At 42.7% G+C, this 25,232-nt stretch overlaps 2 protein-coding genes across 5 annotated transcripts; one reads left to right on the top strand and one right to left on the bottom strand.

The window, feature by feature from the left end:
• On the bottom strand, nt 1–17,744 carry sgms1b (sphingomyelin synthase 1b). 4 transcript variants are annotated; one of them, XM_076298047.1, is made up of 6 exons: nt 17,595–17,744; nt 6,103–7,001; nt 5,465–5,582; nt 3,395–3,548; nt 2,293–2,459; nt 1–2,191 (listed from the first exon to the last, which is right to left on the bottom strand). In XM_076298047.1, the coding sequence occupies exons 2-6, from the start codon at nt 6,747–6,749 to the stop codon at nt 2,018–2,020; spliced, it is 1,260 nt and encodes a 419-aa protein (XP_076154162.1). In that variant the 5' UTR covers nt 6,750–7,001; nt 17,595–17,744; the 3' UTR covers nt 1–2,017. The 4 variants fall into 4 exon arrangements, with proteins under 4 accessions (XP_076154162.1, XP_076154160.1, XP_076154163.1 ...); XM_076298045.1 differs by lacking the exon at nt 17,595–17,744 and adding an exon at nt 9,150–9,926; XM_076298048.1 differs by lacking the exon at nt 17,595–17,744 and adding an exon at nt 8,194–8,491.
• A 797-nt stretch (nt 17,745–18,541) lies between these two features.
• On the top strand, nt 18,542–24,900 carry minpp1b (multiple inositol-polyphosphate phosphatase 1b). Its single transcript, XM_076298041.1, has 5 exons — nt 18,542–19,268; nt 19,613–19,807; nt 20,992–21,089; nt 22,243–22,373; nt 22,566–24,900. Exons 1-5 carry the CDS (start codon nt 18,689–18,691, stop codon nt 22,942–22,944), a joined length of 1,383 nt encoding a protein of 460 aa, XP_076154156.1. The 5' UTR covers nt 18,542–18,688; the 3' UTR covers nt 22,945–24,900.
• Nucleotides 24,901–25,232: the final 332 nt, after the last annotated feature.

The following is a 25,232-nucleotide window of genomic DNA, read 5'->3' as shown; positions in this document are numbered from 1 at the left end:
CATGCTGACAGTTCTTTTATTTTGCTGCTGGATGCAGACCATTTACTGTTCCATCACGTCTAGCAGCTTCACGTTAGGCAAAACCTCAGAGAGAGTTTGGACAGTGAAGACCAAAAATTCTGTCATCTTCCCCGCCCCCATCATCACTTCTCCATTAACGTAACAGGGCAATTCCTCGCAAAACGGTCACGTCCATAACGCCAACTAAATACCATGGCATTGTGTTGTTGGCGTTATGGATGTGACAGTTTTGCGTGGAATTGCCCAACAACATCGACAACAAAATGTAACTGCTAACTCTCCCAAAAAACTTGTTCCCTCCCTGAGGTCAAGTAAAATCGGTGCATCAACATTCAGGGCTGTAACAGCTTGTAACAAGTACTAGCGAGATCCCAAACAAACAATCTCTGTGTAGCAAAAATTAAGATGAGGGTATTTGAGGCCTTCACTGACCATCCTCTCTCTGGAAGTCTGAACTTGGTGCTTTTCCACGCTCACTGTGCTTTAAAGGACCCGAGGGAGAGGGGAGAGAAGAGAGATGGGGTGTGGGGGTGGCGGTGGAGTTGTCGCATGTGACCGCTGACAAAAAAGCCCAGGGGACAATCTCAGCAGCTTGGAGCACCCAAGTCACCTCAAACTCAGTTGACCTTTTCATTTAGGGCCCAGGCAACACAGCTTATTTGGCTTGGACAATAACAAAGTAAAAAGGACTCGGAACAACTTGCAGTCCCGTTTATGGGGTCCGCAAATACATACATATTAACAACAACAAAATAAACAGACAAACACACACAGGAAAAATAAATAAAAACAGTATAACATGAATGAAATGGTTCACCACAATTGAATTAGCTTTGACACAATCATATTAGCTAAACATCTTGGCTAGACGTCTTGGCTAGACGAGAGGAGCAAAACATTCAGAGGACGAGAGAGCTTTGTGTGACCGACGCCCACCAATCTTAAAGGGGAGTAAGAGGTCAGGGGGCGACGAGCTTGGCAAAACAGGCAACCTGCTGGACCTCAGGTTCTCAGGTTAAAAAAAAAGCAAACAAACAAACAAAAAGAAACAGAAAGACGACAACACTGATGCCTTACGGCATTACATCGTCGTTATACATTGCAAAGGAAATATGAAACACAATGTCATGGACTTACAAGCTGATAGTACAGTCACGTCTAAAAAGGCACTGAGGAATGTATACATACCACTCGATATCTGTTTGCCATATACAAAGCATTAGTTGGAAAAATAAATGAAGTTTTAGATTTCTTAGAAAAACATTTTTTTCTCTCTTTTTGCACCTTGGCAATATTTCTTAAGGAAAGCTACTACTACAAAAGAAAAAAAAGAAATCTTCCACCAGATTTTCCCTAGTTGTGTTTTGGTGGATTCGTGGTTTTATCCCACTGCAGTTTTACTTGTTTTTCTTTTAACAGAAAAGCACACTTCAGGATCACTTGTTCATTCATCCTTCACCCCAACATTCAGGGAAAAGTGGCATAACAACCTTGTGACACATTTTCCAGGTCTGTCCTCGCAGTCATTCCAAGTCCTGGCCACCATGGCGTGGGGTGGGTCATTGACTTGAATCATGCACGGACAATTTAACCGGTTGCCTGGACAACCATTAGCACATACCCAAAACAAACTTAGAGGGACAAATTCTGCACAGCTTTGCCCTGTGGCAAGAAGCACGTAGGCATAAAAAGAAGCACTCTTAGCTTTGCGACCTTAAATGAAATGTTTTTAACGATAAGTCACAGTGTTGACCAGTCCGATATGGGGGGGGGGGGGGGATTCTGGGAGCTTGTAAGGAAGAGGTGGTTATGGTGGCGGTACTCCACATGGGTACCTTCTTGTGACGGGAATCTGGCACTTGAGGTCTCCCTTTGAGTCTCTACTCACTTGTTACCCCTTTTATTGTTAAATTGGGGCCCAAAAAATGCAGTGGCAGCTTGAGAGACGAAAAGGTCACTGGGAAGGTCAGCCAGTTCTGTCGCTCAAGTCATCCGCTCACTCGGAGTCTATTCTCGTGTACTTCACGTGGCCCCATTGCCACGGTCGCCACAGGTAAGGCACCTGGTAGTTCCGCGGGATTATGCCTTGGATGTTCTCCTCCAGGTAGTAGAAGAACCGGTACCACCACGCTCGTGAGATGAAGTTGCTCGGTGATGGCTCCTTCAGGACCTGAGAAACAATGCAGAACATTCCGGGTTAAAAGTGAGATTGAGAAGTGAACACAAACCAGGCCTGGGAAGTGGAAATGGGGTCTAATTAGAGTGACTAACCTGCTGGTTGGCCATGGTGTGGTACCACCAGAAGAGTCGCGTGGTGATGAAGTAGGCCACCACAACGTCTATGGTGTAGTGGTCGTGGGCCAGGAGGATGCAGAAGATTCCCACCACGCTCATTAGCCAGCAGGCCCAGTGGTACCACCAGAACCTCTTTGGAGAGTCTTTGGAACACAAGCAATTCATCTCAATTAAAATCATCAAACTAACACTCACTTCTACAGTCTACAGCAGCAGAGTATCATTTATGTTTTCTTTCGGATGGATACGGGATAGCAGTTGATTGGTTGATTGGTTTATTGACAACGCATCAGTTTTTTCCTTTACAGGAACACTGTTCTTCCTGTGGTCAACAGCAGTCTTATGTGTTGCTCCCCTGAAGAATAACAAACAACCTGAGCATCTCAACACTTAGACCTTACAATTCAGTAATTGTGTAAGACATTAAAATGGCATAGATCCTCTCTTATCTGTGTAATGAGCACATTCAGTGATGAGTTTGTATGTATTTGGAGGTCACCAAATTTCACCAGCAGGTGTCACTATTGTGTCCAAACCACCGTGCTACAGGATCCATATAGACAAGGCCCTCTTCTCACAATGAAAACACACATTTCGGAAGTTTGATGACATTTTGCAAGTTTGATGACATTTTTCACATACATCTGTTTCCCAAGGTCACTGAGTACTGTTGGTCTGAAAAAATATTTGTAAAAATGCCCCCAGAGTGTAGCACTGTAGCTGCCTGTCTGCTCTAGCTGTTGACTGCAACAACTCGAGCTAGGTAGCACCGATTGTTTTTGTTTTTTTTTCCGTACCAACAGTTCTCTGTGACTTCGAGGAAACAGAGGTTGTGAAAAATTGCTGCGTTGTTCCTTTAAGCTTCAGTCAGTTTTGAAAAGTGAACCATGCAGAGGCGTGCAACCCCAGCTTCAGAAAGCAGAAAGTCCTCCTGTCATGTATCGGTCCCACCTGTGCAATGAATGAACACACTATCTGGTTTGGTGAAGGGCTTTGGATCAGATACGTGTGGTTGGACTTTTACTTTGAGGTCAGGTTATTCACGTCTGACTGGTCCGCACTGCCAAGCGCCACTTACACTCTTTGATGAAGAGATAGGTGAGCGTGAGCATGACTGTGTGGCCACTGTACAGGTAGTCGCCGCACATGGAGTGGGAGCCGGTGATGGTGAGGCCCCCGCCGGCTATCATCTTCATCACCCTCCTCATCTGCGCCTCCCAGTCCCCGAGCAGCTGCAAAACACACACACACACACACACACACACACACACATTATAATGGCTCTGCATTTGTGTTTATTATTGTGGCATTTTATTGTGCTTGTGGATGACATTTACTTGTGCAACCCCCACCCCACCCAAAACACTTTCTCTCTCTCTCCCTCTCTAGACGAATTTAGATCAGATATCAAGAGTCAGTTCTACTCAGCTGCCTAAACCATTACAAAGTAACAGCAACAACAAGATTATAAATCAGCAGTTGGCCACACAGAAAGATGGCAAATGGTAAAACCACAGGAACGCACGGCTCACCACATGGGTGAAGTAAAACCATTATCTCCAGAGAACACAGCCAGCGCTCACAAATGAACCAACACACTTGGGGGTTCGTTGAGCAACAGAGACACACTGGCGGCCATTTGTAAAACACACACACTTAACACTCTCACGCACCAACAAATGACAAGTTTCAAAGAACACAACGTCTATTCACACAAAACTCACGGTTGGCTCATCTACAAATTATACCAGGGCGGTGAACAACAAAACCCAAACAGGCATTTTACCACCAACAAAACAGGCAAACATCTCGTCATTAATCTACTCTGTGTCTCTGTCTATTGACATGTTTTGCTAGAGTCCAGCCAAGACATTAATTTCTCCCTTGTTTTTCTTCCATCAGCTTTCCACTCTCCGGCTCGAAATGATATTATGCCCCAATTAGTGTCATGGCCGTTTCTTCTAGAACAAACCCTGATGTATTCTGGGATTGGGTGTGGAGTGGCAGTCAGCGTGCGGAAACACCCCGCCGAGTGGTACGTGTCATTCGGAAGAGAGGAGAGAAGGACACAGGGTGAAAAGCGGGTGTGTGTGTAGTGTGTATGTAGTGTGTTTGTGTGTGGGGATGCCCCGTGGTCTGTCAGGCTCACCAAATGAACGACTTCCCACATTTCCTGCTGCTAGTATGTCCAGGCCTCAACGTGCACACACATGCAGACACACCACACACCCATCCTGACACCCTCCCTCACCCCTGTGTGAGTCACTTGCGCCCAGTGGATGATGAACAACAGTATTTCAGCTCCCCCCATAACAGCTCCTTAGCAACGGTAATGTGCCTGTGACACAAATAAAAAAATAAACACCGAGCCTCTGTGTGACTGCTCAGAGGTTTGACTCACTCGAGTAACGGGTGAGCACGGGTGCTTCCCCTTATGGGATTCGAAACCCCTGAGAGTGATGCAAGGAGAGAAAACTTCCCGATGCCATATCGGTCTCAAAATAGCCAGGGAGGAGGATCTTTCAGACACATCTGTTGAGCATGTGTCTCTGACAGTTCCAACCTACCCCGCCCCCAGACCCCCCCCCCCTCCCCAACCTCTCAAACCCCCACCCCCTTCAACAACTCTGCAACTCCCCACTGACAGACACAGTTGAAGGACAGACAGAGCAGGCATGCAAAATGAGGATCAGGGGAGGTTAGTCGGCCTAAAATAGAGCTTTCCCAAATTTTTTCCACGCAATGGCCGGGGCACCTCCTTTTTCCAATTGGAAGAACTCCCATGGACTTCAGGCAAAGCTATTTATGAAAAGCATGATCCCAGACGTGGAATAACACAACATAATTCTATAGTACAGTAATCTCAATTATATTAATCTTCTTTCCAGTCACTGGCCACCATGCTCTAGAGCAATATGACCCCTGACATTAAATTAAATTAAATTAAATTGAACATTGAAATTGAAGTTATCTACAGTATATGACAGTAGCCATTACTTGCCTGAGCCCTGTAACTTATAAGTGTCACAGTGTGACATCAACCATGAAATTTCAACTGTCAACTCCATAACAAAAAACTACCATGGCAAATTTTCACATTTAATCCATGAAGTGCTGCTTTGGACAACAACTTGATAATGTGTCTTACCTTTGGGGAACACCTGAAGTGCATTCCTGGCACGGGAAGGGTCGTAATGTACATGGTGATACACCTGTACAGGTAGAGCGTGCCCACGATGAAGAAGAAACGCCGGCCAACAATGGATCTACAGAGCAAGGAAACAGTTATCAGGGATACCCTGAGCGCAAGAGAACAAAGCAATGGCAAACACCAGGAGTGGAAACATGGTGGTGTTGACACAGCAAGCCAAGCCAACAGAGCCACAGAGGGTAAACGCTAAACAAACGGTCTTGAGAACACAAAGGTGTGTTTCATTGGACTTCATATCTCTTTGCCTCTCTTAAAGCCGCTATGTGACATGATTGGCAGGCAGGAATGTCCGTCTCTGTGGAAGATTCCGGATTGGATAATCTAAGATGTGCCAAGGTGCCTAGTTTAGAGGCTGAGTACAGAGAAAGAAAGAGTCCCAAAGACCGGCCACTATATAAACAACTACCATGTTTTGAGTGTGAAGCCATTAACCTAAAGTGTTTGCACTGCCAACAGCAATTATAAACAGAGATAGAGACAGTGATACAGAGATAGAGAGAGAGAGATAGAGAGAGAGAGAGAGAGAGAGAGAGAGAGAGAGAGAGAGAGAGAGAGAGAGATGACGGATAACCCACTTGTATTTCAACAGGGTCCACTGTAACAGCCACAGGCACACTAGGATGATGCCGTTGATCTCACATATGGAAAAGGCCCACTCCACGCGGTCAAAAAGGTCAAAGAACTTGTCGGGCAGTGGAGGGTCCACCTCCTTGGGCGGCACACGCTCGTGGACGACGGAGATCATGACCGTGGTGGACACGAAGCAGCAGATTGCGTAGAAGAAAGCAACTGCTGTCTTGCCCCACTCTGTCGGGAACTGTGAGCGCGTGGGCTCGGGCATAGGGATTTTGACCAGATCTTTGTGGTAGCCGTTGACCATCCCGTTGCGTTTCCCGGGCTTGCTCCCTCCGGCGGGGGTGATCCCGTTCCCTGTGTCCGTGATGAGGTCGTCGGCAAGGTCCCGCATGGCGTCGCCGTTGGCGTGTCCGTTCTTGTGCGCCTCGATATGGTGCTCAATGCGGAGCGTCTCCACGCGCTCCAGAAGCTGCTGCCCACCGTCCGAGCTCACCAGCGACAGGGGCGGCCTCTGGAAGTCCGTCTGTGAGAGCTGCAGGAGTGAGTGGCCGTCAACGTTCCGGAAGGGCTCAGAATACTCCTGCATGCCTTCGTCCATCAGCCAGCGAGAGACCTCCTCCACTGACCACTGGGCTACTTTCTTCATGTCAGACCTCTCTGCCTCAGAAAACTGTGGGAGAACAGGGGTGCAGGTGCATTGAGTTTTGAGCGGCTGGGTCTAAGAGACACAAAGACCTCCTCAAATGGTGCTCATTACGCATTTAGCACATGGGGGACACACTCCACGGTACTGCTCAGCAGATCCCAACAAACTTCCAAATGGATAATCCAGTATTGGCAGCAATTCAGCTCATCTTACTGCTGAAATCTGCACAGGGAGGGGTAGACGATTTCTCTCCTGTAGAGAGAAATGAGATTTTAAAAATAAAAAAATAAAAAAATAAATAAATAAAATTACTTTTATGAAATTTCAATACATCAATGCTGAATTGGTGAAAATAATTATAATTCCAGGACAGTTTTGGGTAAACTGTAGTTGAGCGCAATACACATTCTGCTGTTGGCATGCATACAAATGAAGACTTTAATAACTTTGTACCAGTTTAAAAGCTGACTGAGGACTAACAGTCCAAACAAAAAAAAACTGAAGCAGAGAACTCCATGACACGCCTCAGTGACGCCTTTCCAGTAACATAGGTTTAAGACAAAGTTAAAAATTAGTTTTCAGGTTGCTTTGTAACAAGACGGAAAACACAGCCTATAGGCTACCACTGAAGTTTTTCCTATGTTGTAAGCAAGATAGGCTACAAAAAAAGATCTACTAAAGTTTTCATGTTAATTTGTACAAATCTAAGACAAATATATCGAATCATCGAAGACTGACATGTGCTTTCACTTAGCTCCACTGAGTCATAACAGACCGTCTTACCGCTTCTGAAGCAACATTTTCATAAACTCCCGTTTCCTTGCTAGAGAGGAATGATCATGCCGTAGCGTAGAGTAGCCTAAAGACCCAGTGTGGATATGCTCCCCTTGGCACAGGAATTTCAAGAACCCTTGAGCGTGTTAGCAAGGGCGTGGCAAGTGTGTTTACAAATCTTTACTCGGGCCACGGAGAAGGGGGGTCGTTTCGGCCCCGGCACCATATGGTTTGCGTTACTATGAGGAGTGTCGCGTTGTACGCAACAAGTAAAATATGCGCGAATGCTTGATCATTGAAGACCCTTTCAAGAGAGTTCCATTATGAGCATCATAGTTGGCCCAACAAGGCTTCCGTTTTAACATTCCATATGTTATCTTAATGCAGAGGAAGTAGATTGGGAAACAAATAGAACGTTCAAGCATTGTTTTTGTTTTTATTGTTGAAAGGGTCTATAGTGGCGGGATACGCAGCCCAAGTTCTTTTCAAATAACTAACTCACTAACTCACACAGCGGGTCCATGTGCTAGGACAGTCACTAATGAGAACCAGACAGGGCATGTGACAGTTATCCCAAACAGACTCCAGGGTATCTGCTGCTACTGAAATTCTGAATATTAATGAATAGCCTAATTAATAATAATAGTGATAATAATAACAATAATCAGACCTGTCCAAATCCAGTGACATCCTAGTGCATTGGTTACAAAGCATCTAATCAGAAATTTCTTATGGTAGAACAACAGCCTAACCTACATTACGCATAGGTGGTAAAAAAAGAGGGGGAAAAACATTTCCCTCTGGAGTAGGCCTAGGCTAAGGAAAGGCCCATAGGGAGAGAGTGTGGGAAACATTTCCAAAAATAAGTCATGCCGGTTTTGGTGGCCAGCACCACTTGAAACAACTACGACGCTCTTCCTCACTCCACTTTCATGGTATCGAAAGCCAACTGTGGCCAAAACAGACTACCGAACCACAAGGGACCACAGAGCTATGGGATTTGTTGACTGATGGGTAACATGATGGTACCTGTCTGTGTGAACTGTGCGAGTCATACTAGTGACGCCATGTGATGTGCTGTGGCTGTGATGCATCTCATTAGAATCCGGGTAATTCAGGAGGTGAGCCATCTGATTAGTTGGGACATTATCATGTAAAAAAATATCACCGACATTATAGAGCCCAGTGTGTGTTGAAAGTTAGACTATGGCTACTTTTAACACAACTTCCTCATGCGCCTTTCTTCATAGCGAAGTAGCCTACCTATTTTTTCCACTTCGTTAGGCTACTTTTCAAGGTAGACAAGTCGGATTAGACTACTTCATAGATAGGCTATAACGATACAGGATAGTTATTATTTCCAAGAATTGTGTAAGATGCTTCGAGAATGCATCAAAATACACCAATATAACTGATACAATAGTTTTAACAGATTAACGCATCAGTGATGGAAGCGAGAAACAAATCGAGCCTAAGCTGCGATGAAATCACAACAGCATCACATAACGTTAAAGTCACACTTTCACTGAGGGAAAACTAGCGTATTATAGCCTAGCCTACATGGCGGCAATGGGTAAAACAGCACTCGCAGATATAGCTAGCAGTTTCAAGTAAAGGTTATCTTACCGTATTTTAAATGAAGAGACGTTTGTTTCCACTGCCTACCACGAACCGTCTGACAGCCTACCGTTTGTTACAGTCATGAACAACACCAATCCCGCCCATCCGCTGACTAACTCTGGTCATCCGTGTGTAGCCTAGGCTAGAACTACATCACATCATTCACCACCGAATCCACAAGTCCGCGGAGGGCTGACCACTCAGTTTCCCCGCTAAAGTTGAACAGTAGGAAGAAGTTAACTTCCACTTTACCAGAATATAAACCAAACCCAACACGCGCTAAGTGAGAATCACGTTACTGGTCTGTTTCAAGTTCAACTCAATGCGAGGTTTCGATTTCGACATCGACATTTGAAAAGGTTTATTCTTCATGAGTTGAGAGATGCTGAAAACAGCAAAATCAGATTGTAAAAATAAGCCCGTAGCCTATGTGATGTGCACCACAAGGGACTAAACCCCTAAAACCAACACCTAAGTGTAACACACGGCTTGTCCAAGGCTATTTTTCAGTAGTTCACAAGACCTAAATTATCCCATGGCAATTCTTTTGTTGTTCATGTTGACAAGACGTCTTCGGTTACGGAAGATCTCTGTTCTAGGACAGCAAACAAAGGTGTGCAGATGGAAGGACAAAATGGAAGGTAGTCTATTTCTCACTAGTCTCGAGTTTCATGTAGCCTATCCAAAAGCCTACTAAGCCTGAAAATTGACAAAGAAATAACCCCATCCTTTAAGTAGGCTAGCCTAGTTATAGTTTTAAATATTTACAATTCTAAAAAAGAAAATGTGGTTTTAATAGTTACAGAAAAGTAATTTCCCATCACAGTGTTATAGAGTCTAGGCTAAAGCCAAAGCACTGATAAAGACCCATAACTGAGAAGAAATATAGTAGGGTAAAGGCATAGTAGCCTACATCATGGATGCCTTTTTAACCATCTTATCTTTGTGACAGAGACATATGTATAAGCTCCAGCATAACTTGATATCTGCAGAAAACCTGTGTTATGTGTGGTGCCGTATAGGCAAACACACAACTTTGTTTAACTAAACCATTACATAATATGTATGTATAACCCAAACAAACTGCCTTTACAGAGTAATGCTACTGCAACACAGTTCCTGATAGGAAAGGTGACCCATTACATTGCATTGTGATGGACATCTATTTCACTCAATGCACTGTCATCCTGACCCAAGCATATACAAATATTTGGGTTAAAGAGGAAATAGTATGTGAGCATGATAGCGAACACACTAAACCAGGTCACTGTGTGCTCTTGAGCATGTGGATAGTGTTAGCATTTTAAGGATGTCAGAGCTCAGAACAATCTCATTGCCCAATCATTACAATCATCACCTCTGCAGGTCCTCAAAGCTCAGTGGTACGTGTGTGTGTGTGTGACACCGCCACACAACCGGTGTTAACAATGACTTATCTCCTCTATCAACCAACACCTTGATGAAACCTCACAGAGGTCAAAGGGAGGGGAACAAAAATTGGTTGAGACACATCACATGATTCACTGACCTCATTCTCTTTCCTTCTTTGACGGAATAATGGCTTTATCTTTCTGAACATAGCAGCGTGTAAACCTACACTGTGGTGATGATTGGGGTCGCAGGTCTGATTGCAACCCGGAACTCCCTTTTACAGGTCAGTGGTGCATTACCAAGGAAATGGCCTGGCGCCTCTGTCATAACTTCAAATATGAGAACTTGCGAGGATGAATTCCTTCCCGCAAGGGAAATAGTTTGGGTTTGATATCCTTTTACCTTCTGCAGAAGCAGCAGACAGCGTGGCCGGACATTAGTGGAAATGTTTCAAACGAAACGTGTGCCAATGAAAGCTTTTCAACAGGAACCATCTCTGACAAGATAATTTGCCCTTGCTCAAAACCAGCTTTTCCACAAGGGAAGTTAAAAGGATGTGATGAGGTGTCATTCACAGAATAGCTGTCTCAGTACACTTCAGCGAATGACACCAACACTCTGTTGTTCCTTCCTGATTAATAACTAGTGTTCTCTAAAGGGAGTTTACCAAGAATTGCCAGCATCTCAAAGATAAAGGACAAGCTGGCAGGAGGAAGCAACTGTATGCAAATGCTTTGAATATAGGGGCATCAACATCGCACATTCAGGCTGTAGTGTGTGTTTGTGCATGGGCAAAATCCCTTGTGAGTGGGTTAGATTCTTGACATATTCAACAGATAACAGCTTGGCTGTGTGTCCGTAGTCCAACCATAAGGGCATGAACCTTGACACTAAAGCCTCTACTGTGCTCCTGGAATTCCATGAATAGCCCAGCTTGCATGTGGGCCATCCTCAGCATAACACACAGACCCACACACACAGACCCACAGACACACACACTCTCCCTCTCGCACACAAGAAGCAAGCTCTTCAAATTCCTCACCACCACTTGGAAGAACTCCACACGCGTAATAACAAACGCAAAACACAGGCCTTCAGTTAATCTTATCTGGCCTATTTGGTCAGGGAGACAATGTATTGAGACAAGCTTGAACATAACCCAAGCGCAGATGTTGTCCTCGGCCTGGGAACGGCACTGTGGTAAACAAGCCGCTATTCCCTTGCCCTCACTCTGCGGGTGACATGCCTTCTCCCCCTGGACCCTATATGGGGAGAGGCTGTGTCCGGATCTTTCTCACACACACACATACATACACGAGGTGAGGACGCGCGGAAGAGAATAAAGTTTGCAATTCAACATGTCCAATGATAAACAGCACAGCTGAGCTATCAACACAGCAGACTAAACACTAGGAGCTATGCACATTTTAAGTCAAGGATAGGCAAACATACTTGCCAAACATGCAATCTTCTGTCTTCCAGGCCTTGAGGCAGCTGTATACTCCCACCACTCTCCCCCCAAACCCCCTCCCAGTAACTGCACAGCGAGGGTTGCCGAGGGCCTACACATGGAAAGATTCTTTACCTCACATACAGTTACCACACACAGAGAAGCAAAACAGCATCACAATGTAAACAGACTAAGGACGGATTGTTGTAGTTGCCAGCATTAGCTTCAGTTTTATGACTAATGGAATGTCCAATAAATAAAGAACTTTGCAAGATATCCACTGCTATCAATAGGGAAAAGCAAAAAACATGGATTGGAGACATTACAAATTGATTGCGATGTGAGATTCTTGTGCTGAAAGTGTAAGACTTAACATCCCACCATAGGGATTTATCAAGCTCAAGGGGAGCTTACGTGCTTTGACCCTGTCCGGTAAACAACCATGAAAGAGAATGTAATATCTGGTTAGATTCTGTTCAACAACGACCACAAACAAGCGCACTGATCAGCTAATGCGAACACCCAGATGGCTCATTTCTCCAATGCTTTGCTCTGATGATCTTTTAGTGGACAGTCTGTGTACGTCCAACCATGATAGGTCACATAGCAGTCTAAACTTGCTTACTGTACGTACACACCGCCGCCGACTTGAGCTTCCAAACAAGCTCGGGTCACCCTGTCAAGGACACTTGTCAAAAAAGTACAGGCTTTGGACGCTTTGGCCACTCTGACGTGGCAGCATTCTACGTTCGATCACCTTCTATCTTAGGCCAACTAAGTTACTTTATTTAAAGGCCGTCTATTCCGATTGGTTGACGCTCAAGACGGCCAAAATGCGATGCTGACGGATTTGCCGCTTCTTGCAGCTGAGAGAAGCCGGCCTCCATTGAAAATGAATGACTTCCTGAATCTTTGGAAGTCGGCGGCGGTGTGTACGTACAGTTAGTGTTTCCTGTAGTGGTGCATCTGCAAAGATCAGATTTGTTTGTCCTAAATGACCTGTTTCTTGCCCTCCCAACCACCAACAAAAACCCATTCGATTCAACAGTCATTCCCTCTGCCTAGATGCAGAGATGTCCTGATGGTCATCTTATAGTTTACTGTGTTCAGCCCAGACATCTGGACTCCTTCTTACAACAATCTATTGTACATTGTCTCACCATTGGGCTCACTGGATGCATTTCTGGTGAATCTCTTCCATTCAATCTCACAAAGCATTGTTGTCCATTTGGAGCAATATGGTAACAGCCCGTAAACATCACTCTGTTGCCACCGGGCCGAATGTAAATGTAAATGTATTAGCTCATGAATAATTTCTTACATTTTTAGTTGCAAATGTTGCAAATTAACATTTGAAGCCCAGGTCAACAGATTTGTTTTTGTTTTTTCCCCCTAACTAATTAAACGACATGGTCAGACAGTCAACAGGTTTCACCCTGACCATTTTCCTGAATATTGAATAATTCCCTCACACTTATTGAGTTGTTATAACATCCTTGACCTTTACCGTCACAATTATTGTTTGGCATATATTCAATGTAATACGTTTTCTTTTTGCAACATTATTATTATTTTTTTAGAAACTGCTGGCCATCAAGGCCCTGCCTGTTGGCCAGCAATGGTTAATCTTTTACCCTCTGGATGCACTGAGTAGGCTTCCACACACTTCATTTAATTTCAATTTAACCTGTTAAAGTGAATTATTATCCAGCAGTCTTAGCAAAGGAGTTAGCAAAGGCTGTCACTGATATTGTTTTCCTCCTTTTGACACCAAAAAATAAACATAAATGTTTTCTTGTGCCATGTTTGACGTTATGCATTTGTCTCTGAAGTTTTATTAATTGTTTAATTGTATAAAATTCTATTCTTTCGTTCTGCTGATATGGCAATAGTGATAATCCTTGTACAAAACTAAGATGAATGGTTCAAAATGAAATAGAAGAGACCTATTTATGGGGCTTTACAACAGCAGTTTTTGGGCCACGGTATTGCAACACAATGCAAGTCAGCATCAAACATTAAAGTTTGAATGCACCATCCACAAAGTAGTTTCTATACCTCTCCAAAGAGATCAAGCCTGCGGGACAAATTATTAGTGCTGATGGCAGAAATTGGCTGGGTTCGCCCTGGACAGCCTTTCTCTCCTGAAAGATGCCTGACCATGTGTGGCAGCCACCCTCCTGACTGCCTCAATTAATCTAAAGCTGGACAGAGACTATATTGCACTGATAAGCCATGAGGAAGAAACTGCTGGCTTTAATTAAATCTGAAGCACAATTAAGAGGCAATATGAGAACTTAATAGTCCAGTTTCAGTTTCTTAAATGACTTGGGGGGTGGTGATGGTTGTTTGGGTGGGTGGCTGACTTCTGGTATAGAAACATGATGTAGATAGTATTCAAATCTAAATAGACATGCCTGGGATTAATTGATACTCTCTATGAAACAAGAGAAGTGATTAACCAATAGGCTTATATTCCTGTTAATCGTATTGCTTCAGGAAGTCTAAGGCCCTACTCATGAAACTGAACCGGAGTTGCCACAGCAACCAAGCAGATTGACATTAGCATACCCAAACATTTTCAGATCCTTAATTATTACAGGGTTTATGATTGTTAATGTCCACATTTCTGCTTGTAGTTAGGTAAAGTTAGGCTTTTTTTCACCAATCTGCAAAACTTTTTTTTACCAATAGATTTTTTACTATGTGTTCCTCTAGGTGTCTAGTAACACCTCCCAATTTATCCATGGCCAAATCCTCGGCCACCTGTGAAGCTCTGTTGAACTCTATGCCCAAGAGGGTTAAGGCACTGCTGAAAAATACTGTAATGGTGGCCACACAAAATATTGACACTTTGGGCACAATTTGGACATTTTCACTTAGGGGTGTACTCACTTTTGTTGCCAGTGGTTTAGACATTAATGGCTGTGTGTTGAGTTATTTTGAGGGGACAACAAATGTACACTGTTAAACAAGCTGTACACTCACTACTTTACATTGTAGTAAAGTGCAATTTCTTCAGTGTTGTCCCAAGATAATAGAATATTTACAAAAATATTATCTCCACCCTCCGCATTGGACTCGCTCTCTTTTCACACACACACACACACACACACACACAAAGAAAGGCAGAAAAGAACAGATCTCAGATTGTCAAGTTTTGTCTCAACATTGTGTGTGTGAGAAAGGACATTTTGCATGTGTGTGTGTGTGTATGTGTGTGTGTATGTGTGTGTGTGTGTGTGTGAGAGAGAGAGTATCAGTGAAGGTATGAACTTTATTTGCAAGTTAAGTGTGTGCATATGTGTTTGTGTGGGTGGCTGGGTGGTTGTGAATGTGTTTGTGAGAGAGTCAATGTGTGTGTGTGCATATGTGTTTGTGTGGGTGGCTGGGTGGTTGTAAAATGTGTTTGTGAGAGAGTCAGTGTGTGTGTGTGTGTGTGTGTGTGTGTGTGTGTGTGTGTGTGCACAAGAGAGAGAAAAGAGTGTCCAACATGGAGGGTGGACAGTGAGCAACAAAATGTAAAACTCATGAGGACAACATAACTAGTATCAAGCCTGAGAAACTGCCTCCGACTACAGGAGCTGCAGCACAGCACTCTCTGCGGGCATATCTCCAGACCAAAGTCCATCACCTTGAGTGTGGATTAAAAACAAGGAGAACATGGTTATGCACCGGACTACCTTCTGAAGTTTGTCAGCAGCAACTGTGCAGGCGACTGTGACACTTTCAGGTGCTGCTGTAAAAAGCAAGGAGTGTATTTCTGCTTGTTGGAACTGTCATGGTAACTCTTGCCAGAACATCAACCAACCAGATGATAACAGGAGTGCAGGGTAGTTGAGGGATGAGGTTTGTTAAATCTTAAACTGATTAAGGAAGTTTTGTTTTGTAATTGTTCAATAAAACCACTTGTTATGGATTTTTTATGGACTTGGAGTCATTTTTACTCAAAACTAATGGCTGGGATAGATTCAGCACCACTAAAAAACCCTAGTTAGACATCTCTAAAAATTTGTTTTGCAGATTGGCGAAAAAATGCATAACTTTCCCTATGTGATGATTGCTGCATTGCTTAGTGAAGTTCATGATACATGTAATGTTTTAAAACTGCTTTTAAAACATTGATTAAAAGATGACAGCCTAATATTTACAACCAGACACGATATCCAACGACTACAGTAATTCAAAGTAATAAGGAGGACAGCTCTCCTTTGACTAATTATATAATATGATATGACCATCTGACTTTTTCAACATGTTCTATAATAGGAACACACTGTACGTTGCCTCTTGGGGCAGGCACAAATCTTACTATTTCAACAGGCTGTCCAGTGAACAGGCTCGGAATGATATAAACAGCTGGAGTGGGGATGCAAGAGACCACACAGTAAGGCAGGCAGTGGGAGGAGAGGGTTGATTGCAGTTCACTTGGTAAAATATTATTAGGCCTACAGTGCACAGAATGAATGCATTACCGATGGCTCATTTATCTAATCACACCCTTGAATCACCTTTATATCTATACTAGTAGCCTATGTCAAGACATAATTCAATTTATAACCGAAACTAAAGATGCATTGCTTAATGCAAAATAGTTATATTTCTCTCTCTCTCGGTGGTGTGAGTGTGCATGTAATGGGGTAAAATTAGCATGCATTAGGCTTTGTCTGTATAAAGTGTACTGTGGCCACATCTCAGAAGGAGTTCTCCTGAGACTCCTATGCACATCTGCTGCCCTGAGACCTGTGCACAACGACTAGAGGAACTAATGAGGAGAGAAGCTGGAGTAAACAAGCACGGGAGGGGTTTCAAATGGGCCACATCGCGCCACAGGCTCAGACTCCAAAGCAACACCTGTATCCATATCTGACTATCGCAGCTGTTATGCCAACCCCAGTTCTCATACACATTTGGCATTAGACAAGCAAGGATGCTAACTATTACAGGGGTGCTGTTTTCGGTACCCTGTTCGTTTTAGGCTATTTGTATAGAACAGAGAAAGGCAATCTGGACAGTTATTCAATAGCCTAAGCTTAGTCACAAAAGAGTAGGTCTCTTGAGAGAAAACTGGAATACTGTCTGCCATATCGAAGAAGCACTCCCTTCTCTCAATTGAGAGGGGGCATTGCCTTAAAAACGGAGGTCTACTGGAAAGATCATAGATGCATCTATGAGAAAAAAGAGAGTAGGCTAATGTTCTACATTCTGCTATTATTAATCATCATGAAGCCACTTTAAGTCTACAATCAATGTGATAACGCGGGCATAATTGAACACGACTGACTGCAATATAGCGAACAGAATCAACTAATTGCCCGCACCTGATATTTTGGACAGCCCACGACATAAGTCGCATCGCTAGCTGTTAGCCTGCCCACCGCACAAAAGCGGAGGCATGGAAGTTTCAACAAGCAACAGATAGAGCCTCGCTAGCTGAACAAGCATGGACAGTTAATTGTTACAATGTGCACAATGGAGTGAGCCGGTACTCCATAAAAAAAGCCATTTCCTGCCATTAAGATGCCCACCCAGCTGGTCAACTAGCTACAATAGCTACCAGTGAGCTACATTAAGCTACGTAGCCATAAGCGGGGGAATGCCGAGCTATTGAACAGAGCAAGCCAACATACCATGAACGCTGTCTCTGAATCGTTCCTGAATGGAATCCACACGCAGGTCCAAACCCGTTTGTTATCTAATCGATTGGGATGCCATCAGACACATCTGTCCTCAGTTTGAAACAGACACTGTTGGCTCAATGCATGTGTTAACTTCTGCACTGCGTGGAGGTGGGCGGTTTCATTGTTGCAAATTTAGAACAGTTGACTATTCCTACCATTCGCCGTGAATCTTAGAAAAGCGGGGCGCACGTCACATCAACTACACATTTTTGCTATCAGAGAATGATGGCCTCCCTGACAGTGCCACCCTCGCAAAATGTTGCATTTGAATTGACTTCAGAATAATGCCTTGCATTACATTAAAGCCTACTTAATCTAGTTTACTGACTTAACCAAAGCTAAAAAGATGTTTAGCCAAATTAATATGGATAATTTGACTGGTCCGGGGCAGCATTTGCCTCATACTAGTCAAACTATTGCACTATCAAACTATCCATTAATTTCTAGCGCATGAACGCAAGAGACTTTGGTAAAGAGTGTGTATAATATGTTCTTAATTTTCACATCAATCATGATGTCATCATTATTAGCCATCTTACTTTAAGGAGTATTTAAACCATCCCTCCCTGTGGCTGATAACGGAGCTAAAGTTGGGTAGGCACGGCTCTGGGGTAGGTGGCACAATGGCTCCACCAGGTGGTTATTTGAAACAGAAGATGGGTAAAGCGGACACAAGCCAAAATTAGTCGGAAAATAAACTAGACAAAAATGATAAAATAGTAATTTCAATTAACCCCAGTGGCATTATAATATCGAAAACTATAATATGGGACATTATTTTAAAAATTGTAACTTCAAATGCGCAAATAATTTGCTGTATGAAGATGTTTGAACGCAGGGTTAAATTTGGTCGGTCAGATCAGGGTAAATTCGAAAGGTCAAAGTGCGACAGGAAACACATGCGTTCCCCCTCCCAGTTTTTCCTGTAAACAACAACAGTTTGTATGGTAGGGACGAGTGGAGAATATCATTTTGTTCCGAAATTATAGGCGACCTAAACCAAAGACAGTTGAATTGGTCGCGTGAAAGAATTTTTTTGCGACATGAGGCCAGCAGTACTGAGGAGAAATGCTGTTCTCTCCGCCTTTAGTGTTATCTTTTTACGATTTTCAAGCGCTACTTTTTCGCAATCAACAATACCAGCGATTGCGAAATACTTTGGAACAAAGGGTAGATACGAGGAGGTTAATCCCTATCTAATTGATGATATTTTATCTGTTAACAAGTCACTGTCAAAGCCTCCATCTTCAGATTGTCGTGCTATTCACCTTACTGCTGTCATTCGGCATGGTACACGATTTCCTACCTCTAAAAATATCAGAAAAATAAAAAATCTCCATAGTCTCGTCATTAATGAAGCCAAGGATACACACACGTGGTTAAGAGACATCAAGACCAACTGGGAAATGTGGTACACCGAGGACATGGACGGAAAACTTGTGGAGAAGGGCAGAAATGATCACAGGCATTTGGCTGTAAGGTTGGCCACATCTTTTCCAACCTTGATCTCTAAGGACAACTTTCAAAACAATCGTATGAAGTTCATAACTAGCTCAAAACACAGATGTGTCGACAGTGTGGAGGCTTTCCAAGAGGGCTTGCACAGACTCTGGAATATCAAAGGTAATTTAACTCTTGACCCAGGAAATGGATCATACTAGAACTCTGTTGGTATAGAAAACCAACGTTCATATCTTTGCAATGGTGGCGTTGGACCAATATGATTCCATGCATTGTTTGCTGACCATGACTGTCACCCAAAGACACATGAATAATAATAATAAAAAGAAACATGATATTATTGACGATTGGGTCAGAGTCACTAGTTGCACGATTAATTGCAGCCTTTGCCATTCGTTAATTGCATTAGTGCATATGGCAGTTAAATTTAATTTTTTCAGCCTTATATCATTCACTCACTCTCTCTGTCCTGTGTTCCCGTGCCTTTTGTATTGTATTTTCTCCAGACACAAGCTACAGCCATGAAAACAATGACAATCTCATGAGATTCTTTGATCAGTGCAAAAAATTCATTGAAAATGTGGAGAACAACAAAACGGCTCTTCAGGAGGTCGACCTCTTTAAGTCTTCTGATGAGATGAAAAAGCTACAGAAGAGGATTGCCGATCGCTTGGAGATCCCCCACAACCACATGACCACAGGTAATGACAGACCTGGGGGGTATTCCAAGTACGTGGTTTAGTGACAAACCTGGCTAAGTTAACTTGGAGTAAGTGGTAAACCTCCTACAACAAGAGCCCTATGGTATTGTTTTGTTAGGAGAATGAAGCCATACAGTTCTTCTATTAGGAGGTTTACCACCTACTCTGAGTCAACTAACCCAGGTTTGTCATTAAACCACGTACTTGGAATACCCCCCTGCACTGTACCAGAGAGGCTTTGTTATTATTATGCAAACATAAAATGTATTTGATTGTTCTACAGTTCAGTATTTTTACCACTAGATGGAGTCACAAGGAGATTTTTAGCTGAATATTGCACAAGAAGTCACGTTTGTTTATGTTTATGTATATATTCAAAATTATTAGCAGATGCTATGTCCAAAACCAATACATAATATTTTAACTAAGGACAAAATGAACACCAGAGGTGGCCACCCACCTCAGTATTCCAAGAAAAACTCCACACATGGTTTTGTTTTTGTTTGGGGGACTAGGCTGCCCCCCCACTTGGTTTGTTTCCAGTTTTCGGAGCCTGGGCAGCCTACAGAGATTTTTTACAGTGTACTCACATGGACAGCTACCGAAGTGTGAGGAGATAATTGCTGAATGGGACAAAAAATGTTATGGGTGAAAGTAAATAACTGTGCGTGTAGAACTGTTTTGTCGTTGACTATGAGACCAAGGTGAAGTTAGTTTCATTTTGAGGCTATGAGTTCAAATAATTGGCGAGTGTAGCTGCATGTAAGCTGTACTCTGCTAGTCACAAACAGATTTTTAGTAAAGCAAAGTGGAATCCCTGTGTTCCATAGGCCTACAAAGTCTCGCGTGCAAGCAGATTCCTTCAAATGCGCCGTTGACTGTCAAAATACTGATGCGCTGTTTGAAGTTGTGCTGCTTGCTGTTAAACGGAATGACAGATGTCACTCTCATTGATTTAAAGGATGTTACGCCCAAAACACACCCGTGACTGATTAAAAAACAGAAGAACAACCCTTTTGAAAAATGTGCCCGACGTCTGATCACAAAATCGCCCTAAATGTTTTTAAGCTTTGCGCCTCGGTCCAAGTGTTTCAGATCGCCAAGTGCCCCTTGTGTCTTTATTGGTTCCTGTGGATGACTTTGCTGATTGCTGACAAACATGTTATATCTTTCTTCCTTATCAGATATGGTGGAGGCTGCATTCTTCCTGTGTTCCTACGAGTTCTCTATTAAGTCTTTGAATTCCCCATGGTGCAACCTGTTTGATGAGGCTGATGCACAAGTATGTTCCTTTTTTTTTCAAATGAATTAAAAATGCACAGGCCTATCCGAGGCACTGTATTTGACTTTGATAAAGTGTGATCAGCCATGTATATTTTTAATTTCAGAGTTTTGCTATTGACAGTTTTTGACAGATGCCACTTTCCAATCCCACTTCACTTAAAGGTCACATATTGTGCGAAGTACTCCTTTTCAGTGCTTTTACGCATGTATTTGGTTATTTGGAATGGCTACCAGTGCAAAAACACAGAAAAAAAAAAATAATTTTCATTTTTTTATGGGCTGCCTTGGTCTGGAATCATTTGGTTCAGTGAGATGAGAATGAGCCATTCAGAAAATCCTGCTGTGAAGAAGGGAAGCTTGTTGAATTAAACCCCTTCAATTTTACCTACAGTTGTATTCAAATAAATAGTAAGTATATATAAGCAAGCGTTGCTCACTTACTTGTGTGTTTAGGTCGTTGTCTTATTGAAAACCCCATTTCAGGGGCATTTCCTCTTTTGCATATTATGGCAACTTGATCTCTTCAAGTATTCTGGTGTATTCAGACTGATCAATGAACCCTGGTATACGATAAACAGATCCAACACCGTAGTATGAAAAACATCCCCATACCATGATTTTTGCACCACCATACACACTGCTATTTATTCGAACACAACTGTATTTGGACCAAGTCTCTGCACACAAATTAAAAATGAATGTGCGAAAGTTTGCTTTTATCCAACAGGCTTGGAACCTGCTACCAAAATATTGACGCGAAGCCATTGTGCAATATGCTTGTTTTCGTAAAGGAACAGACACACAAACTGAGCTCTCTGAAAAACGCTCTTCAAAGTTGAAAATGGTGTTGTGGCGCTTCTTCCTTTTGGTATTCTGACAAAAGTATGACACAGATGTCTTCTTAAGACTTCAGGAAACCATTTAAAATTGCAGGATGAAATATGTGACCTTTAAAAAAAAAGACATCTGGAGACCCCCATTATGCATATCAGTTTGCGTCCTCTCTATTTTATGTGGCAACGAAATGCTGGCAATCACAGTTTAATATAAAAAAAATATGCAATGCTTATATTGTCTATTTTACATAATGTTGGTTAAATATATGAAGTCCAACTATGTCTAACTGCTCATGTGGTAACTGTAAACATAAGGTTCTGGAGTATAAAAATGACCTGAAGCAGTACTGGAAGAGGGGATATGGTCATGACATCAACCGCAAATCCAGTTGCACTCTCTTTCATGACCTTTTCCGACGACTTGATCAGGCTGCTTATGATTTCAAGTAAGGAAACCTCCATATGTTTTGTAAACAAGTAAACAAGCTGTTGCACCTGCAGTGTAATGTATGTGTGCATTGATTTCATTGGTTGATTGTTACTAGCAAAGCGGTGTTCAGATGATGAAAGTGTACACATCTTCTTGTAACAGCTGTTGTGATGTTGAGCGTGTGTCTGCCCTCTCGTCTGTTGTCCAGGTTCGGCCACGTGACCGAGGCCGTGACGGTGCAGGTGGGCCACGCCGAGACCCTTCTCCCGCTCCTCTCCCTCATGGGCTTCTTCCGTGACGAGACACAGCTGACCGCCAGCAACTTCCACCAGCAGCAGGGACGCACCTTCCGCACCAGCCAGATCGTGCCATACGCCGCCAACCTGGTCTTTGTTCTCTACGAGTGCGGCGAAGGCCTCAGGCTCCAGTTCCTGCTGAACGAGAAGCCGATGACCTTCCCCAGTATCGACCAGTCAGCTCCGCTGTATCGTAATGTCAGGAATCACTACAGAGACCTGCTCAATGGCTGTAATTTTGAGAAGGAGTGTGAGCTGAGCAAGATGAACAGAAAGAACACAGAGTTGTGATCACAAAAATGCAAATTAAGATGACAAAAATGCTAATTAGATTTGACTATTACTAGTGGTTTACAACTGTACAAAAATTAAGCACTAGGTTGTGGATGGGGTAGTCACACACCTACTATTTTTTTCTCTTTCAATGTGTTCTGGCCAAAAATATGTTCCTTTGCACTTTTTCAGAGCTTTCATGATGTTATGATGTTGCAGGATTATATTTTATCTTGTTGGTTCTTTGTTTTTGATTGCAGCACATTTTGAACGTGTTATTGTGCTTTTGTGATTTTTCCTTTCCAAATACTTTCTTGCCTTTATTTATCTTACATTTATTGTGTGATTTGAATCTATGAATATAAAAAAAAAAATCATAGTGGGCCTCATGCAAGAACAAGTTTATATTCTTCTCAACTTTTTCCATACGTTTTTTTAATTTTTATTTGTATGACTGCTTTTACAAAAGTATCAGGTTTAAGGCTGTGATACAGTATGCTCCTGCATCTCTGTCCTGTGCGTGTCCTTGCCTCATCAACACAGCATGCGGGGGTGTCGCAATCTTCCCAACAATGATGCCTGACTTTGACGCACACAAATCTGCACAGAGGAGTATACCCCCTGCGTTAGGCACCATTAAGCTTAAACATTAAGTGGCTAGAAGACAGGCAGCCGTGGCTTACTGGTTAGCGCTTCGGACTCGGACCCAACCAGTGGGAATGGCTGAAGTGCCCTTGAGCAAGGCACCTAACCCCTCACTGCTCCCCGAGCGCCGCTGTTGTAGCAGGCAGCTCACTGCGCCAGGATTAGTGTGGGCTTCACCTCACTGTGTGTTCACTGTGTGCTGAGTGTGTTTCACTAATTTACAGATTGTGATAAATGCAGAGACGAAATTTCCCTCACGGGATCTAAAGATTATACTTATACTTACTTATTTTCCTTTCAAGACACAAGATCCATTGCTTATTTTTCATGAAACTATTAAGGATCCTCACTTTTATGCCCAATATGTTCTCTTTATGTGTTCATCAAAAAAGCTTTCCTTTCTATTAGACAAATAACTTCAGAGACAGATCAATCAGGTCCGAATTCCATTCATGCCTCTGAAAGGGGTAAATATGTATATTCAGGTTGTTTTTGCATTGGGCCCGTTGTGTTAATATGATAATGACTTGAACACTCCAAAGTTATTTTGTACTTTTCAGTTTTACTCTTCTGACAAGAGAGGATGTTTCCACTGATAATGGGGCCTTTTGATTTCTTTATTATTTGTATGTCTGTCAAACACGGTCACAACTTTGAATTTCAAGTTTTACAAACTCAGGCTTGAATTTTACAAGGAGTTGGAACCACTTGGGTTGTAACTGACATTGACAGGTTCTTCCTTTGGTTTGGATTGCAAGAACGAAGTAGTGAGCAATATGTCTGTTCAGTACTGTAAAGTGCAGTGTGATGCAACAGAAATAGCTAGATCTTTTGGAGTTTCTCATACACACGGCAGAAGAGGTGGCATGGTTTGATTATTAGAAAAGTGAGGATCCGCACACCGGAGAGCTCCCATCAAACTGAGGAAGGGCTTGAAACATCATTGTAAAAAAAAACTTTAATGGGAGCTCTTGGTGTTCGGATCCTCACTTTTTGTGAGTATCTTTGATCTGTAACATTTTTGATCCTGCACCCGATTTACATGGATGTGCGTGATTAAACTTTGCTCATTCCACATAGTTTGACTCTTAGAAATATCTCAAGAGTATATGCCCTTTATGCATATATTTTGCATCAGCTTCAAATGTTGGTAATGTGTGTCCTTTGTATGATGTTAAATGAAAAGTCTGCCAAAATCTATTTTTAAATAGTTTTTCATTATGTCAATGGGTGACATTTCTGAGTTTGATTTTTGTATGCTGGTGATTTGAAAATGGTATTTGTTATGGTTGAAGTTGAAGTTATTAAAAATGAAAATGTTATTTCTGACACATTGTACTTATGTTATGAGTCAGGAGTCTGTATGTCTGCTTGACAAGACCTGCACATATTGATTTAATTTAAGAGTGTAGCCTAGGCTAAAACTGATAAAGAGAATCCATGATGACCTTGACCTATTCAGGTCCAGGCCTATCCTATTTGGGTCCCTATCCCCTATTTAGGTTTGTCAGTCAGAAGTCCTTGGAACATAGTCAAAACAGATTTGCATGAGTTAAAAGATAGGTTACCACCAAAAAAGTTAAAATACAAATCACCTCGGCCCGTCTGATTAGTCCATGTGAATTCTTTATTTTCCAACGTTTTTCAAGCCATACTCCATG

This window comes from Alosa pseudoharengus, unplaced genomic scaffold (genome assembly GCF_046254945.1).
Source record: "Alosa pseudoharengus isolate Yale_2024_CS ecotype anadromous, Long Island Sound unplaced genomic scaffold, YU_APseudo_1.1 YU_APseudo_1.1_scf_21, whole genome shotgun sequence".
NCBI classification, from domain to species: Eukaryota; Metazoa; Chordata; class Actinopteri; order Clupeiformes; family Clupeidae; genus Alosa; species Alosa pseudoharengus.
Note: the sequence above shows the minus strand (reverse complement) of the source record. Positions and strands in the feature narration are given on the sequence as shown.